At 41.0% G+C, this 19,957-nt stretch overlaps 1 protein-coding gene across 1 annotated transcript in view; it reads left to right on the forward strand.

Annotated features, from left to right (window-relative positions):
• The first annotated feature begins 6,976 nt into the window (after positions 1–6,976).
• ALKBH3 (alkB homolog 3, alpha-ketoglutarate dependent dioxygenase) overlaps positions 6,977–19,957 on the forward strand; it is a 43,053-nt gene continuing 30,072 nt past the window's right edge. Inside the window, exons 1-7 of the mRNA XM_042478482.1 lie at positions 6,977–7,114; positions 10,280–10,395; positions 11,427–11,461; positions 11,681–11,728; positions 12,756–12,859; positions 14,663–14,751; positions 17,949–18,158. Of these exons, the coding sequence (XP_042334416.1) occupies positions 7,036–7,114; positions 10,280–10,395; positions 11,427–11,461; positions 11,681–11,728; positions 12,756–12,859; positions 14,663–14,751; positions 17,949–18,158 (681 nt within the window). The 5' untranslated portion in view covers positions 6,977–7,035. The remainder of the gene's footprint in view (positions 7,115–10,279; positions 10,396–11,426; positions 11,462–11,680; positions 11,729–12,755; positions 12,860–14,662; positions 14,752–17,948; positions 18,159–19,957) is intronic.

The raw sequence follows: 19,957 nt of genomic DNA on the forward strand, positions 1-19,957 counted from the left end.
GTTAGGGCACAAGACCCCTGTCAATGTGGAAAGACTGCAAATAATAAAAACATGTTTTTAATCTGAGAGGACACCTCTCTAGGAATCTCTGGCTCCTCCAGTGCAACCTTGGTCAATGTTCAACAGACACTGATCTATAGAAGGCGCTGGAGGCGAGAAAGGCCTAGTGGAGTATTCTCTCTAGGAACTCTAGGTCCTTCAGTGCAACTTTAAAGTGGGCCAAGAGTTGCACTGGAGGACTTAGATATCCTAGAGAGGACATATTAATCCAATTAGGGAATAACCATATCCGGAAATATCCGCAAATATGAGGGGATGAGTGTACGTTTATGATAAGCTTTATTTATATAGCGCTGTGAATTTGTTTGTGGCCCCGGAGCTCTCTCGGACAGGGAAGACTCAATGTGTCACAAAAACTACACTCCCAGAGTTCCCTGCCATGGAGCCACGGCAGTTAGAGCATTGCTAAACTGGGTCATATTATCCCTACAGTGCGAAGGCAGCGCCTGCTGTGAACACTATGCGCTCCCTCAGGAGAAAGAGGGGCGGCGCAATAATAACTGCTCAGGCGATGTGCGTGGCCAAGCCAAACAGCCCAAAAGGCTGGCTGGCTGCGTCTGATTCCATGAGGCGGAGTCCAGCGCGCGCGCGCAGGTGGGCCCTGCTGATTGGCTCTTTCCTGAGGCGGGGCCTGCAACGTCGGGAGTTCTCCGGGGGAAGCGGTGGCAGGGCAGAGAGAGAGGCCTACAGGTGAGCTTGGCCCCTTGTATCGTTAAGAGAGAGGCAGAGGGGGAGGTCTTGGGGCATCTCCGAACTGTATCAAGCATCCGCTTCGGGGCTTATTATCACCCCAGGACCGCAATCAGGCTGCATCCGCGCAGCAGAAAAGTCCTGGAGGACTGAAACAAATGACACTATTTGCCATAGAAACCATACTCGCCGCCATGGGGATCATGGGGGAATACTCGCCCATAGGGATCATGGGGAATACCGCCCATGGGGGATCATGGGGGAATACTCGCCCATGGGGATCATGGGGGATACTCGCCCATGGGGGACATGGGGAAACTCGCCCATGGGGGATCATGGGGGAATACTCGCCCATGGGGGATCATGGGAAACTCGCCCGGAGGATCATGGGGAATCTCGCCCAAGGGATCATGGGGAATACTCCCCATAGGGGACATAGGGAATACTCGCCATGGGGGACATGGGGGAATACTCGCCCATAGGGATCATGGGGAATACTCGCCCATGGGGGATCATGGGGGAATACGCCCATAGGGATCATAGGGAATACTCGCCCATGGGGATCATGGGGGATACTCGCCCATGGGGATCATGGGGGAATACTCGCCCATAGGGGACATGGGAAACTCGCCCATAGGGGATCATGGGGGAATATCGCCCATGGGGGCATGGGAATCTCGCCCATAGGGTCATAGGGATACTCGCCCATAGGGGATCATGGGGGAATACTCCGCCCTAGGGGATCATAGGGGAATACTCGCCCATAGGGGACATGGGGGAATACTCGACCATGGGGGATCATGGGGGAATACTCGACCATAGCATAGGGGAATACTCGCCCAGGGGATCATGGGGGAATACTCGCCCATGGGGGATCATAGGGGAATACTCGCCCATAGGGGATCAGGGGGAATACTCGCCGGGGGATCATGGGGGAATACTCGCCCATGGGGATCATGGGGGAATACTCGCCCATAGGGGATCATGGGGAATACTCGCCCATGGGGGATCAGGGGGAATACTCGCCCATGGGGGATCATGGGGGAATACTCGCCCATGGGGGATCATGGGGGAAATACTCGTCCATAGGGGATCATGGGGGAATACTCGCCCATGGGGGATCATGGGGGAATACTTGCCCATGGGGGATCATGGGGGAATACTTGCCCATGGGGGATCACGGGAGAATAGAGAAACTATCCTTGCCCATAGAAAATCATTGGAGAATACTTGTATGGCCAAGCATTTTCCAATGATTCTATGGGCAGGTATAGTTTCTCTATGGGCAAGTGCTGTCATTTGTTTTAGTACACGCCCACCCCCCCCCCCCGCACCGTAGTTTGTCAAACCCCCTCCACACACACCCTCCGAATATGGCAGAATTAATGGAGTTTGACACCACTTTAACTGCCATGGCTCCATCCTGTGGAATCCTGGGATTTGTAGTTTTGTGAGATACTTAGCCTTCCCTGTCAGAGAGAGCTCTGGTGCCACAACAAACTACAATTCCCAGGGTTCCTTACCATTGAGCCATGGCAGTTAAAAGTGGTGCCAAACTGGATTATTTCCACAGTGCCATTATGAACACTGATCACAGAAATCCACAAGTGTCTACCCTGCAAACCTTTGTTCTTGACTGCCTTCCAGTGGACTTGGACCCGTGGGAGACCACCGAGGCTGCATCTGCACTGCAAAATTAATGCAGTTTGACACTGCTTTAATAGCCATGCTTCCATGCTGTGGTACTCTGGGGTTTGTAGTCTTCTGAGACATTGAGCATTCTCTGTCAGAGAGCTCAGGTGCCACAACAAGCTGCAAATGCCAGGACTCCATAGAATGGAGCCATGGCAGTTAAAGTGGTGTCAAACTACATCGATTCTGCAGTGTGGCAGCAGCCCAAGTCCCCCCTGTCATCAGCATCCCTAACCAAGTCTTGCAGACTCATAGCCATGGCTTCTCTGAACAAGGTCCAAAACACACTGCAGAAATAATCCAGTTTGAGCCCGCTTTAATTGCCCTGGCTCAGAGCTCCTCTGTTTGTGTGCTTTCAAAACACCTGTTGACTTATGAGGACCCCATTTCACAGTGTTTTCTTTTTATCTGAGGAGTACTCAAAGGTGTTTTCCCCAGTTCCTTCCTCTGAAATATAGCCTACTGTACCTGGCATTCATAGGTGATCTTCCATCCAAGTACAAACTTGCTCTAGGACCCATTTCCTTCTCCTTTTGGCAGTCTATGAGATCTGCAGAACTCTCCTCCAGCACCACATCCCAAATCAGTTGATTCCCTTCCTATCAGCCTTCCTCGTTGCTCAGCTTTCTCAGCTATACATACAAAAAGGAAATGAGATGGCATGGAATATCCTGACTTTGGTATTCACATTTCAGGATCTTGTTTAGGTCTTACATAGCTTCCCTTCCAAGTCCTAATCTTTTGATTTTTTTGACTGCAGTCTGGATTCTGATTAATGATTGAGCCAAGCTATGGGCATTTTAAATAACTACTGTATTTCAATCTCTTCATTGTCTGCTTTAACGTTACGGCAATCACCTATGGTCATTATTTTTGTTTCCTTAATTTTCTGTTGTAAAGCAGCCTTTGCACCTTGTTACTCTGCTTTCTTCAGCAATTGTTCCAAGTCTGCTGTTTTCTGTTAGTAGCATGGTATCATCCATGTATCTTTAATTGTTGATGTTCTTTCTTCTAATTTTCACATTTCCTTCCTCTGAGTCTAATCCTGCTTCGTGTATGATATAGCATACAAGTGAAACAGATTGTATGATATAATGCAGCATTGTCTGACTGCTTTGCCCTTTGGAAACCATGTTGTTTCTCCATGTTCTGTCCCAAGGGTGGCCTCTTGCCCTGAGTACATGTTATGCATCAGAATAATCAAATGCTTTCCCATAATTTATAAACTACAGGCTGATTTTCTTCTGAAATTTTTTGATACACTATGTTATCCAGCATATGTTTGCAGTATGATCCCATGTGCTTCTTCCTCTTCTGATCCTAGCTTGGACGTCTGGCATTTTTTGTTCCATATATGTAGAATCTTGAGCACCACTTTACATGAAAGATAAATGCAGTAGTTCAGTGATTACTGCCATCTCTGATGTCCCCTTTCTTTTATTTCCATATATACTGACAGATTTTTGTAAGAATTTGGGTGGATTCTGTCTCTGTTCCTTGAAAAAAAGCTCTATTATTATCCCATCTGTTCCTGGCAATTTTCTCCCAGGTGCCTTGAGTGCAACTTTCACTTCACTTTCTAAAATGGTGGGATCATCTTCAAATGTTCTTTGAATGAATTTGTCATCTCTTTTATCTCTTTAGTGTATTGTTCCTGTCAGCAGCAGCAGCTACTGCTGATTCTTCTTCTCCTTCTTTTCCTTCTTCTTGATCATTCATGTCTTCTCTTGCTAGTCATGCAGCATCTCCAGTCTTAAAATTCCCTTTGATTTCTCAGATCTTGTGGAAGGGATCTCTTTTGTCTTTTTTGTTAGCTTCTGTATCTCTGCATTGATTATTATAGTAGATCTCTTTGTCCCTGCACACAAGTTGTTGAACACTTGCATCCTATTTCTGTCCTTTTTTGCTTTCGCTTCTTGTCTTGAAGAGTTTCATCTCTCATCTATTTAGGCTTCTCATTCTTTTTGGCTGCAGATAGTGTCATTTTGCATTCTTCCTTCACAATGTCTCTGACTTCAATTGAGAGTTCTTCTGGCTCTCAGTGAATTAGGCTTAATAATGGAAACCTAATTTTTAAATTATCTTTAAATTCTACAGTGATGTTCTTCAGGTTGTAATTGGGCACAATGATTTCGTGTTCTTCTTTAACTTTACTCTAATTCTTGATGTTAGCAGTTCATGATCTGTGCCACAATCTGCTCCAGGTCTTTTTCCTTCCTGCCTTTCTTTCTTTCTTTCTTTCTTTTTGCAACTGAGACTAGAGCTTCTCCATTTTATGCTTCCAATTATATACCGTATATACTCGTCTATAAGTCTAAAAATGTTTGCCCAAAAATTGAGCCCAAAATCCCAGGTCAACATATTTATAGGTCACTATATAGCAGCTCTTTCAGATTTCCCCATGTGGTGCAGAGAGGGGTTTATTTCTCTCTGGAGCCAAGCAGAAACAGTCCTGGGTGACTAATTGATATTGCTGTTTGTTTAAGAGTCCCCCTCCCACCCGTGCCTCTGGCTGAAATGAAAGCTGAAACGATGGAGCAAAAAGCCTTAATGAGAGTCTCTCTTGCCATACACACACATACACACACTGAAGGAGCCTCCAAGTTTTGCCCTCGACCTATCCAAAACCTGACCTCAACGTATACATGAGGTCAACTTATAGTTGAGTATATACGGTATACTGTTTTATTTCTATATTGGACTGCAGATAATGTCCATGAAGCTTAATAATGATATTAATAATTTGTTTGCAATGAACAAATTGTAGCTTTCACTAAATTCAGTGAGCCCATCTCTACTTCATTTCTTGATCTGAGGCCAAATTCCCCTACAATGTTTGGTTCTGGTCTGTTTCCTTGTTCTGTATTCCAGTTGCCTATGAGTAACATGAAATCCTGTTTTGCTGAGTGATCCATTTCCTCCTCAACTCCAGCACAGAATCTTTCAAAATCTTCATTTTAGGCCTCTGTAGTTGGAGCATAAATTTAGAGTATGGTTATATTGGTGGGTTTTCCCTGAAGTTTTACTGATAATATTCCGTCAGACTTTGGTTAATATCCATTGACAGCTTTTGTTACATCTCTCTCTATTTATACCACTCCCTTTCTTCTTGGATTTTTCATTTCCTGATGGTGTAATTATCTGACTCAAAATGTCTCATTCCTGTCCATTTTAAACATCTCTTTTTATCTCTTTCATGGATTCAGGCAAAAGTGCAAATGGGATATTATATGTGCCTTCAGGTTTTCTGTCATTGTGTGGCGACCTCATGAATTTTATACTGCTTTGTTAGGCAAGGAGTACTTGGAGGTGCTTTGCCAGTGCCTTTGTCTGAAATATAGCCTACAGCACCCAGTATTCCTGGAAGTCTCCCATGTGATAAGTGTTCAGTTTCCAAGATTAGTCAGGATCTGCTTCCTTCACCAGATTTTAGGCCTTGCAAGTAGAATAGCTGTGGGGAAAAGACAACAGAGCACAGGAGCCATACAAAACAGGGAAATTCAGCAAGTGTAACATGTCATAAAAGCCACAGCAGCTAAAATTTCCCTTTTTGTACATTTTTTACAGATGCAGAATGTCTATTTTGTTTTCTATGGGGCCAGTCAAAGTATAAGCAGGAAATAGGAAAGCTCAAAACATTTGTCTGCAAGTAAAGCCTCTGATTTCTTAAGGCTTGCTCGTAAATAGCTAAGCATAGGATTGCAATATTGACATACTGAGTACTGTGTGGTTCATAGGTCTGTCTTTTGGCCAGCTTTCGGGGGTTACAACATAATACTCATATGCCAGTTCTTGGCTTAAATACCCTAAAGGCATTAGATCCTGACTGATCTTGGAAACGAAGCAAGGTCAGCAGCCCTTGTTAGTAATAATAATAATAATAATAATAATAATATGTTTTATTTATATACCGCTATTCCAAAGATCATAGCGGTGAACAGCAAGTAAGCTAATTAGCAAGTAAGCTAATTAGCCCCCAACAGTCTGGGTACTCATTTTAGCGACCGCGGAAGGATGCAAGCCTGAGTCGAGCTTGGGCCCTTTTGCTGGTCTTGAACTCGCAACCTTGTGGTTTCGAGTGAATGGCTGCAGTACAAGCATTTAACCACTGTGCCACCAGGGCTCCTCTTGGATGGGAGACCACCAACAAATACCACATTAATCTATATTTCAGATGAAGGAATTGACCAAACCATCACCTTGCCTTGAGAAAATCCTATTAAATTAATGTGGTAGCCATAAGTTGACAAGACACATGAAGGCTTTTCTACACATACATCCAAGAACTGGTGGTGATTAATAGTAGAATTCAATAGCCGGTGCCTGCTCACAACAAAGTACTGTTGTGCTCAGTGGAGTGTACTTCCAGGTGAGCAAGAATAGGATACCAATCCCAATTAGCATTTGATTAAGAGATTTTGTAGCTCATAACTTGTGTCCTGAATTATTATGTTATACTGTACCACCTGTAGAAGCTAAAGGCATGATAATATGAAGGGCTCATTTATTTAATAGTCTTTTTCTTATGTTTTGAAGCAGAAAAGAAACACAAAATAATTTGCAACATACTTATATGTACTGTGAAGTTGAATAATGGAGGATAAAAGACAACGAGCCAGAGTTCAGGGTGGATGGGCTCGCTCAGTGAATAAAAGAGGAGCCTCTAATACAGGTAAGATCCTGCTTTTATTTTAATTTTAACATGTATAAATATGGTGAGTTAAAGGGGGGGGTGCATTTTTATTTCTGTTGTTGTTTAGACAACCTTGGGTCTTTATACTTGTTTTCAAGCTTCTTATCCCAAAGAGTGAATCTTTCTGATCTTAACTCCACCAAAATCTATACTGCGTCAGGAATTTCCTGTTCCCTATTCAGACACTTTTAGCCTCAGAAGAAGGCAAAGGCAAACCCTCTCTGAACTAATTTTACCAAGAAAACACTGTGATAGGTTCACCGTTGAGTTGCCATAAGTTGAGAATGACTTGAATGCACACCACAATAACAAATTCCATATCAAAGAGAGAAAATTGGGGGGGGGGGGGGTGTTGCTTTTTAAACCTGTACCTATGCTATATGTGTGTCCTAGTTTTTCCAGAAAAGTTTTCTCAAAAGCCAATTATGCCGGTTCCCTGTTTTGAAGTTCTCTTTGAGATATCTGGAATAGTGGCACTCTCTTGGCTATGCAGTCAAAGATACAGGGTTTCCAGGAAATGTTAAATAAGAAAATGTTTACCTTGTGTAGATGGTGATCTAATTAACATTTTTGTTGATATTTTAATTTTGTTTACTAAACAAGTGTCATATTAGTTGTAGACTTGGTATAACTTAATGTATTATTTTCCCTAATAGCATAATGTTGAACTGAAATATTTGATTGGGGAAGCAAGTAAGGAAATGTCACTTACATGCATACTCACTTGTGTTGCATCTACACTGTAGAATTAATTTTGTTTGACAGTGATTTAACTGCCATTGTTTAATGCTATGGAATTCTGGGATTTGTAGTTTTGTGAGATATTTAGCCTTCTCTGTCAGAGAACTTTTAGTGCCCCAGCAAACTACAAATTCCAGGATTCCATACTATGGAGCCATGACCGTTAAAGTACTGTCAAACTGCATTAATTCTTCAGTGTGGCAGCAGCCTTAGCACTACACCTTGCTTGGGGAGAAGGGTCAGCACAATTGCCCATGTTTTCATGAAGAAAGTTCCAGTTTCAATAGTTGACATCTCCAGTTAAGGCTAGGAAAAAGTCCTGCCTGAAACCCTAGAGAGCTACTGCCAATCAGTGTTGCCAATGGTTTGACTTGATACAAGGCCATGTGTTACATTCCTAACCTCACTTAGATATATCTAAGTGCTTATAGGATAGGAGTGAGTGAAATGGAGCTCTTGAGATGTTGTCAGACTTGCTGAATTCCACACCATTGGCTATTGTAATTAAGGCACATGGGAGCTGAGGTCCATGGCTGTGCTGTGCCCACTCTTGGTATAAGTTTTCAGTCTGAAGCAATTTAAATGTCATTCAAACACTTGTTGTATGCCTTCAAGTTGTTATGGGTTATGACTTATGACAAACATATCTCAGTGGGGTTTTTTTGTAAAAATTGTTCAGAAGTGGTTTGATTTTGCCTTCCTCTGAGGCTGAGAAAGTGTGACTTGTCCATGATCACCCAGTGGGTTTCTGTGGCCAAGTAGGGATTTGAACCCCGGTCTCATAGTCCAACGCTTAAACCACTATACCACACTGGTTCTCCATTCAAACACACTGTGAAACTGTGTGTTTTTGGAAACTTTTTATTGGAATATGGTAAATATTTAAGAATATGAGAAGTTAATAATATATACTTCATGTATACAGTCGCCCCTTTGAACTTACAGGGGATCCGTTCTGGACCCCCTGCAAGTTCGAAATCTCGCACATATTCAAGCCCCATAGGTTTGAATGCGTGCATACGGGGTGCGCACCTCTGGCATGCTCTGTTAAGATTAATAGCAGTTGCTCCTCCATCCGTGTATTTCCAAGTCTGCACATTTCAAGTCCATGGACTTGGAGGAGCAACTGTATTATTTAAATTAATGAGAACAAGAAAAGTACTGGAAACATACTGAAGGTAGCACAATTTAATTTTTACTCAGCTCTTTCGTTATATTGCTGATTGATCTGGATAATTTTATATGAAAATATTTAGAAGAGATTTTTTTTTATTCTGTATTACTTCATCCCATTGAAGAGCTAATTTCCAGCTTTTCAGTCAAGCACTGTACTGATGCATTGTGGAAAGATATCCCCTTTTATAGGAAGATGTTTGCAAATGTATACTAACAAAAAGCATTTCTGTCAGTATTTTAAGCATTTTTTAAAAGTGATACTGATTTCTCCTTTCCCACACCCCAATATTTGTGAACTAAGGCCCAGTACATACCGCCAATAAGCGGCGTACCAGGGCCACTACTAGGATTAGGGACTGGCAACCGCACGGTCCCTAACTTTAGTACATACGGATGGCATAACAGTGGCAGCGCCCTGTATACACATAAGCGCCATGTGCCATCTGCACATTGCCGTGCAGCACTTACATAACGAGTGCGCCACTGGCGCACTTGGTACGCCACCCCTACGGCTTAAAAAGAACCCGCTTTTCTTGGGTTCTTTTTAAGCCGCAGGGAAGCTGCATGGTTTGGCAGATGCGGCTTTCTTCTGGAGGAAAAACAGGTGCCGGCAGGCTGTCTTTTTCGGCAGTCTGTACTGCGCCAAAATTTTAATACCTGATAAAGTCTTTGTTGAAGGTCTTAGTGATCTGTTGGACCATACAGGGCAACCATGTGAATCTACATTTCTCAGAGTTCTTTGTGAACATTGTGAGATATGAAGCGTTCACAAGTGCATGATGAAATGCCAGAACTTGTTGTTGTGTGCCTTCAAGCTGTTGCCAACTTATGCTGACCTTAAGGCAAAACTATCATAGGTTTTTTTTGTTTGTTTTTTGCCAAGGTTTGTTCAGAGGAGGTTGCTTTTTTATTATTATTAACCTTTATTTATGAAGCGCTGTAAATTTACACAGCACTGTACATGCAATCTTTTTAGTTAGACGGATCCCTGCCCTCGGGCTTACAATCTAAAAAGACATGACACAGAAGGAGAAGGGAGTGGTGACGGGAAAGGGTAAGAGGTCCAGCAGTTCCTCTCTACCTCCAAGGCCTTTGCCTTCTGCTGAGGCTGAGAGTGGAATAATAACAAATATTTTAATTTTCTCAAGCATACATATAGTGGCATGGAAGAAATATGATAGCAACCATTCACTTATTTAATGGGATTTCTTTCTTTTTTTGCTTTAGCTTCTGGAGTTTCCAGTGCCAGGAGCCAAGTCTTGGGAAGCACTTCCCATTCCCGGGCGAAAAGAGACAAGCGACTTTCATCTGAAAAACAATTTGTATTTAAAGCACCAGAAGAGGTAAATACTATTTTTTCTCCTAGATATGTACTCATGGAAAGATTTATAGCCTGTTCTTTAGTTCAAGATTGCCAGATTACATGCATATATTGATGCTTTCCTGCTCACCTCTTTAAAAAAAATCGCCCAGATTAAATTCATTACCAGCATCATTAGTAGTAAAATCTACATGCATAAATAAAAATAAGAAAATAACAAATATATTACAAAGTTAGCATCACTGTTCGTTACTTTAGCCATTATTTAAATTTTAGACAGTATTTTTGTCACAACATTTGTAAAAACAGATTGTAGTTATACTTCTGTTACTGACTTCCAGTAAAAATATACATGTGGGTCCTCCACATTCACTAATTTTTAACCTGAGAGAAAACCTCTCTAGGAATCTCCAGGTCCTACAGCTGACCTGTGGTCAAAATCTGCCAGAAGTTGACCATAGAATTGCACTGGAGGACCTACAGATGCCTAAAGAAGGGTTCTCTCTAGGAACCTGTAGATTCTCCTGCACCGTCAGGCAGATGTTGACCATAGAGTTGTGCTGGAGGACCTTGAGATTCCTAGAAGTGAATCATATTAATCAAATCCATGAATAATCAAAGCCACAAAAGTCAACGCTGCAAATGTAGAGAACTGACTATAGAACTTTCTACTTGGGTATGTAGATAAAACCCTATCCTATCTACCTAGGTACTTTAAATATTTGTTATTTAGATCATTTGTATGCTGCCCGTCAGTGTTTCTTCTTCGTGGTAACTTGAAAACAATTTAAATATTGTTAAAACAGAAGGCAGTAGATAAAAAAAACTGTAGCAGACTAAAAAAAAATTTTTTTTCCTTCAGCCTTTCTTAGATAGAAAAGCAAAGTGTGTGTGGGAGAAGGGACTTCTTCCCGTTGAAGGACCTCCGAAGCAGTCAATATATGAGAACTTAGATGTGCTCATAATTATTAATTGGTTATCAGAACATTCCACTTTGGCTGAGTTACAGGCACATGCCTGTTGTACAACATCTTGTGGTGTTTTTCCCCCTAGGTGGTGCGCAAAGCCCCGGAGCCCAAAATAATAGAGTAAGTATATGTTCAGTATCTCAGTCTTTAAGAACCATGCCCTGTTTTGATATGTGTATTGCAGAGAAAATTACTCCAGTGGCCAGTATGCATTGTGGCTCCTGTAGTGGTGTATTGCTAGTTAGGTACATTTGGTAAAATTTCCTTTCCTAAATATTTATGGGGTTTTTTTTGGATTTTCTACATACCTAGTCAACTATACATTCCCCTCTTCAACAGGAAACAGGGCGTCTATGAGATCAGCACACTGCCATCAGGAGTGTCTCGGTAAGCAGATAATTATGAAGAAAATATTGTAAAGTACAGTAGGATTCTGTTCTAGTATTTTGAATCAACTGGAATATTGATAGCTGTGGCAAAGCTATCACCATAGTATAAATTCTGTGCATCTGATGGGGAAAGGGCATACAGTTTTGTCTGAATCTGATGTTCTTATTAATTGGTCAGCTAGAATTTCAGGAAAATAACTAAAAACATTCCATTAATGCAGTTGGCCTACTTTGAGTGGGACTGACAGTTGGGTTTCAGGCAGAAACATTTAGAAAGGCTAAGGACTATTTACCTCACTGATCATGTTAATAACTGTATTTTCCTTCCAAAAAGTGGTGGTTTGGAGGTTGCTGTTTTTTAATCCTTAGAATTAGAATTCAGTTGACTGGTTCTAATGTCATTTACCCCAAGTAGCATGTTGTCTAGTGTTCTTAGCTTCACTAAGCAAGACCATCACAAGAACGTTATCTGTAGATATTGACTGAAGTATGTTATCTGTAGATATTCACTGAAGGTTGTATTTTCTCCTTGTAATGTTGACAAATAGCTTTAAATGAGTACCATGTACTCATAAAAGCAAACTGTTTTGTGCTGATTGAAATGTATTGTTGATGATAGAAACAAATTCAAGAGTTTCTACCCTGGAAAGCTCTTGAGCAATCTGATGCGGGTTGGTCATGGCATTCCCATGCTGGATGCCATGGATGGGAATGTAGGGGCTAGTTCATAAATATACTGCTGAAGCTGTACATTAATGTGCTTGGACAATGGTGCTTGAAGTATCCATGTTTATGCCCTTGTGACACAGTGGTTAAATGCCAGTACTGCAACCAAAATGTTGTGAGTTTGATCCTGCAGGGCTCCAGGTTGGCTCAACCTTCCATCTTTTCGTAGGTTGGTAAAATGAGTACCCAGCTTATTGGGGGCAATTGGTTAACACAGAACCCATTTAGAGAGTGCTTAGCACTGTAAAACAGTATAGAAATGTAAGTGATATTGCTAAGCCAGTTTTTCTATGTTTCAGAATTCACCTAGTTCCTGGCTTCATTGACTTAAATGAGGCAGACTGGATGTTTGGACAACTCTTCCAAGAAATCCCCTGGAGACAGAGAACACATGTCAGACAGGGTAACCGCATGATCATTCTCATGTAACTGTCTGTTCTTATTATGGTCAGCAACAACACCCATCACAGCCTTGACCCCCCCCCCCCTCCCCTGCCATTTTCTCTTATCCTCAACATACTTTACTTGGCCAGGCTTTCTTGTTGGCAACAACTGAAAGTCAAATCACTTCTTGGCTGTGAGAGCTGCCATATCTCAATGCTGTGGGAGAGAGAATATACAACAGAAGTTAGCCACTGATTAGAAGCAACCAGCTGCTTTGCTCTCAGCCTATTATTGTGCTGCTACTTGGCTAAGCTGTGATGTCTATCTGCATGAGAGCAAATGCTGGCATCTAGAGCAGTACCTCCATGAGGATGCCCAAATAGTAGTTCATGCTGCAGGACAGTTGAAGTAGAAGGAAAGCACAGAAGGCAGTTTGCCAAGTCTCCCTGTGCCCCCCTCCCTAGTCAAGGTGCCAAGTGTGATAACAGTAAACCTTTCTCAGTCCTTACTCGGGTATTCTGACAGCACTTTCCTACACACCTTTAAAGAAATTTTGAATGGCCCCTATTTTTACAAGAAGTTGTGTTGGGACTGTAATCCTTTCTATTATGAGGCTGGTGAACAGTTGCCAGTAAATCAGGATAACATCTTGGAGCACTGAATGTCTGTTATGGAGATTTTGTTCCAGTAAGAGCATTACCCTTCCCTTCAGCAGTATTGCAGGGAATTGAAGCACTAGTCATTGTTTGAACTGTTTATATTGCTTTAGATTGTTTAAAATGACTTCACTGATTTATCTGAGAGCTGTGATCTGCTGATCTAGGATGACTTAGAAACATTTTAATTAATAAATATCTCCCTAGCATTTGGTAGGTCAGTACTGTCACAGATTTTGCTAAAGCCAAATTTGCTTGGAGCGATGTAATGTCTTGTAATGATCCTGCTGAGATATAGGTACAGTTCAGTGGTATTGCTTGCCTCCCCCTTGTCCATGGTTACCTAGAATGTGGTAAGTCAGACACACATGAGACTTCTTTCTAACATATGTCTCCAGCCATGGGCGGAAGCTTGTGATGTGTGCTTGATTTCATGCAGTAAATGTGAAGTTGTGAATTTAAAAAAAAAACCAACAACATATAGCCCCTCTTTCTTCTCTTCATGCTGGAGAGTGATAGTGAAGGTGCAGCAGTTTTGTTTCTGTGCCTGGTGGTTGATTGGAGCTCTGAACTCTCAGGGGTAGACTTGTGCACACCCTCTTTCTGCTTTCAACAGCTTTGAACTTTTCAGTCATCTATTTGCCTTTAATGTCTTAGCTGTATTTCATGATGCAGGGTGAGGTCAGGGAAAAAGAGACTCTGCCCCTTTGTGTTGACACATTAGCCAAAAATATTTGACTACTGGATGGAAATTCAACAGTAGTTCAGCTTCCTGGAACTTCATAGGCTTTCTCCAATAAATGTTTAAAATATACAGTATAACCTCAATGTAGCTGTGATTGAGCCATGTAATAAAATGCATTGGTGTGCTGCTCTGCTTGCTTTGTCCACTTGAGGGCAGTTATGTTATTCTTCACTTCACATTGTAAGCAAGATGACTCAGCTGGTCTCTAAAGAGTCAGGAAACTTTCCTTACAGTTATATCAAGCAGCCCTGTTCAAGGCCTGATACCAGGCTCCATTTGACTTGAAGAATCTAGGGAAAAAATGGTTTGGCATTCATTTAACAAGCTACATGCCAGGAACATTACCAAAATATATGGTTCCTACATTATAAGAGTGATCTTTTTTCTGTTGGAGTCATAGTGTTCTGTTCTTTTTTTCCAGATCAATCTTTTGATGAGCCCAGACTCACAGCATGGTATGGTGAACTTCCGTATACTTACTCAAGGCTTACAATGCAGGCAAATGCTGATGTACGTATATATTTCATAGAATCATAGAGTTGGAAGAGACCACAAGGGCCATCCAGTCTAACACCCTCCCATACAGGAATACACAATCAAAGCATTCCTGACAGATGGCCAGCCAGCCTCTATTTAAAAATCACTAAAGGAAGAGACTCCATTACACTTCAAGGCAACATATCTCAAATCTCACAGCAAATCTTTCTACTAATAGTGGCTGATGGTGCTGATGATAAGCATATTAATGTATTTTTATAGAAGAGTGGGGGATTTCAACACAGTCTGTCAGGTTCCTAGTTGACACTGAATGCTGAACCCTGTCGGTTTTATGACAAAAGGGTTTTTTTTTATGTCTTCTTCCTTTTATTGGAGGGGGGGTCATGACTAAGCAGTGAAAGAAGTGCATTAGTTACAGTCAGAATTCTTCTTAAAATGTCTGCTCTGGGCAGGGAGAATGGAATACAGAAAGAACATGTGCATTCCCTGCACCACTGACTTCCTGTTTTCTGTCAGTTCTGTTCCTTGTCCATCTGCAATATTAAGTTCTGTAAATCAGTGTTTGATTTATAGCATCAGTGTCTTCTGTAAGATGTTTTATACTTAAATCGCTAAGCATTTTAAAAGGTAACCTGATAACCCTTTCTGTAACATTCAGAGAAATAGCCATGTTAAAGCTGAACTTGTCACCTCATCACTATACCCACACATTTTGTATTTTCATACAGTCTAAAAATCCTTCCTGGGCATCATTTCACTTCATCTTCTGAGGAAGTAGACCAAGTCTACAAAAGCTTATGCTACAACTTCTTCTACATAGTTAGTCTCAAGGTCCTCTTTCCGTAACAATTAAACTACAATTACTCCTCAGCTTATAGAAAAATACGTGTAGCATTGTATGATTATCTGTTTGCTGAGCTCACTAAAGGGAAATGCTGCTATTAGAGGAAAACTCGGAGTTATTCTTGGAATCATCATGTTCTGGTGGATAGTACCAGAGTAGCATAAATTCAGATCATTTTACCTGATGTGTGTTTCTTTGCCTCATGGATGGTGGTAGTGGCAAAATCAACACAGATCTTAACAATAGTGTCTTTTTATAGTTAACTACAGGTGAGAATTGTGCAGTTTTCCAAATGTTTATTTATTTATTTCCAGGATGTTGAATAGTAACTTGCTGCATTCCTTCCCATTGGCTAGGCTGATGGAGCTTCAGAGAGCTGCACAGTTTCCATCCCTAATTTACACCAGTCCAGAACCAGTTAAAGTTAAATGACTTTTTTTTATTAAGACAGAAATAGAACAGCACTTGTTCTGTTAGAAATCCGTAATATCTCTGTGAGTCCCCCGACAACATACGAGTTGTAACAGCTAAATGAATTTGAAAGTGGTTTATATTTATAATGCAGGCACCCCTGAGCATTTTGGTGAATGCTTTAAACAGTTTAAGTGCTCAGGGTAGGTGGTACATGGGTCATAATAAAACATTTAGTTAGAATATGCTCTAGGCAAAACAGATAAAATGTATGCTATAATGTAAAATATGTTCCAGATTGGTTTTCTCCAGGAGGAAAACAGCCCTCCTCATGCTGCTCTTAAAGGCACTGGTCAGATGTCAGCCAAGTTTCAACTGAATTTGGAACATCTGACTGCCTGAGGCCTGAGGAAACCTGAGCTCTGAGGAGTTTTGTGCTAAGATCAGCAGTGTTCTAGAGTCTGCAAAATGCTGTATATGTGAGGGTACAGATATAAACAAAATATGATCTTTCATAACCAGAGTTTAGAATAAAATTGGAGGTAGTGAACTGCTGTGTGTTTCTAGTAAGCGTCAAAGCATACGTAATGGAATCAGCAACAGCTCTTGCAAGTTGAGAAATTTCACACGATTTCAGTGGTGCAACATACATCCACACTTCAGCTAAAGTATATCTAATGTTCTTAATTGTTCTTTGCTGCACAACAGTACTAACATGGTTGGATGTAGATAGCTTCTTGCTGACTTCAAGCTAGCACATAATCCCATATTGCTGCTTCTTGCCTTCTACCTCACTGCTACTTTTTTATCACATTCATTAAATGTATTGAGAGGATATTTGGTGTCATGCTAATACAATAGTTATTGGGGAGAGAGAACCAAAGACCCAACATTCCAGGAGGAAAATGTGTGCCGTGTGTGTGAGAGAGAGAGCTACAAATACCAGGCAGCAAATGTCAAATCTGAAGTAAAATGCCAGTAAAGGCACTGCCAGATAATGTGCGTGCATGTGCAGATGCACTCAGATTGCTTTTTTGGAGAGAGTACTTAACCCATTCTTGGTTATGCCTCTGTTTTTGGCATTTTGTTTCTTTTTCCCATTGAGCTAGGTTGCAAAACTTATACTAGTGACATTTATGGAGAGGTGATAGCCTGGCCTTGAAAAATCTTCTAATACTAGTCTAGTAGAATATGAGGATAAAAACTGCTTAAAATAAGAAAAATTCTGGGACATGTATTCGAATATTCAGTGATGGTATATTAAACCTCAGTGGAATCATTTTTCCCTCTTTGCTGTTCTAGGTCTTTGACTTAAAAATCAACCTCCCCTTCTCTTACTTTTTATATTTCCTCTCATGCCCATATCATTTCTTTGAAGTACTGAGCTGACTGTTTGGAATGCCTTTCCCCCTGCCAACTCTGGCATGCTTTATATGCCTGTTAAAGATACACAGTGTCATCCAGATGTTCCTGAACTGAGGTATGCTTCCAAGTTCAGAATTATTTATTGGGTCTCTGATATTAAATTTTCTTACTGATTATTGTATGCTTTGTAAGAGAAGGATACAGTCGGCCCTCCCCATAGGCAGTTTTGCCTTCCGCAGCTTTGAACTTAGGCAGAAGGCAAGTCCAAGCAAAAGTAATGGTGCTTCAGCATAGGTTCTTTTCTCCATACGTTTGGAGGGTGGGAGAATCCGAAATGGATCCCCGCATATGGGGAGGGCGGACTGTAGTAGAAAACTCCCTGAGGACAAATCTTACCAAGAAAACCCAATGATATGTTTTCCATATGTTGCAAAGGACTTGAAGGCACACAACAATGATGTTTTGACAAACATTTTTTACTTAAAAAGTTATTTGTTGTATATCACTTTGCATTATTTCTCAATGTGAGATGTAGAAATTGGTTAAATAATGATATCCCATATTAACATATTTCCTTTACTGATTTCAGTGGCATCCACTACTGACCATGCTGAAGGATCGCATTGAAGATTTCACTAAAAACACCTTCAACTCCCTTCTCTGCAACCTGTATCGGAATGAAAAGGACAGTGTTGACTGGCATAGCGATGATGAGCCTGCACTAGGACAAAACCCTGTGATTGCTTCACTCAGCTTTGGTGCCACCCGGATGTTCGAACTGAGGAAAAAGCCTTTGCCTGTGAGTGTGATGGCATTTCTGTATTTCAGAGAACTGTTAATGATCCAGCTTATGAAAGGTGTTTGTGGATTTGATGATCCTAAACAATATAACAAAATATGGTTCCTTTTATTAAGAATGCCTAAAAATGTCTGAGGCAGCTCATAACACCTCTACCACAGTCATATTTATCTATTTCATTGTAGCTCTGGCAAAGTGTGTCTGTGTTTGGAAGAGAGCTACTCAGAGTATACAACCCACAATACCAGCAGATGTGTCTGCTTGGAACATCAGTGTTCAGAAATGTGGTGACTAATAATTAACAGAATCATAAAGTTGGAAGAAACCACAAGATTCATTTCAGTTTCAGGCCTGGCTATGGGAATGAAATAGCTTTGGTCAACTTACTGGATGGCTTATGCCAAGAACTGGACAGGGGGTGGGGTATCCCTCTTAATTCTGCTGGACCGCTCAGTTGCTTTCAGTACCATTGACCATGGTGTCCTTCCTGACCATGTTGCCAGAATGAGTCTTCGATGCACTGTTTTGCAGTGGCTCCATTGCTTCCTGGAAGGACAAACCCAGAAGGTGGTGCTGAGGGGAGGGGGGGGTGATCCCTTGGTGGTTGGCTTGTTTTGCCCACATTCTATTAATATAAACATGAAATCACTGGGACAGGTAATCTGGAGTTTTGGGGTTTATTATCATCAGTATGGAAATAATATTTTATACAGGTTTTAATTTTATGGGTAGTTTAATGACCTTTTTAACATTGGTATTTGGAATATTTCTTAGGTATTTCTCTTTTAACAATTATAAGCTGCCTTGAGTCTCAGATTGGGAAAAATTCAGGGCATAAATATAGTGGTGTAGATGATAGTAATGATAAGGCTTTGTTTAGCAGATATACTTTTCCTTTTTGCTTTGCTTAAGTCAGGGAAATGGACCTAAATATAATCCGAAAAGTAATCTTGGATCTAAAATTAATCAGAAATCATACCATGCACATGCTTGCTAATAGATACCAGAATGTCTATTTTCCCAGCATCGGAAATTTGAGAAAGCTCTCAAAAGAAGCATAGCTCAACAACAATATTTAATAAGTGGAGAAACCATAATTATTCTATCTTCAAAATAAGCAAACATTTTAACCCAAAAAGTTTAATCTCCTTCAAACTGTAGATAGCCCATGATCAGAGGATTTTTGCAGCATGTGTTGTGTAGATTTTGTTTTTAAAAAATGGCATACACATACTGTACCATAAATTACACCCAGATGGGCTAGCAGTGGGAAGAGGGAAGAAGTATATATTTCTTCAGTGCCCACACACCCCTGAATTATGTTCCATGTTTTGCTTCAGAGGGGTGTTTTGCGAAAATGTATCTACAAATTTAAATCTGTTTCCATTCTTCTGCTGTGCTGAATTCTGTGGCTGTTGGCACCTGTTTGAACAAGTTACATTTTTGGACTTTAAGAATCCCTGTCTTGGGGAATTAAAAACAGTTAACTTTCCCAAGTTCTAGTGGCTATTTATATAGGGACATTATTTACAATAATATAGATATACCAGATGTCAGTTGGAGTGGCAGCTGTAACACCAAGTAATGGTGAGACCACATCCTGATATCATCTAGTTGGCTGTAAGGCTTCACCTTAGTGTAAGGTTATATTGTATTGGCCAACTATTCAGTTTTGTAAACCCAGCATGTACAAATTGGGGATCATTTTGTGGGGGCTTGATAAATTGTGTTAATGTGTCAGTGAGCTGTTAGCTGTATGTTCTCTGTGGTGGAGTTTGTTTTACTTGTGCATCATATTT

Source organism: Sceloporus undulatus, chromosome 1 (genome assembly GCF_019175285.1).
Source record: "Sceloporus undulatus isolate JIND9_A2432 ecotype Alabama chromosome 1, SceUnd_v1.1, whole genome shotgun sequence".
In the NCBI taxonomy this organism is placed as follows: Eukaryota; Metazoa; Chordata; class Lepidosauria; order Squamata; family Phrynosomatidae; genus Sceloporus; species Sceloporus undulatus.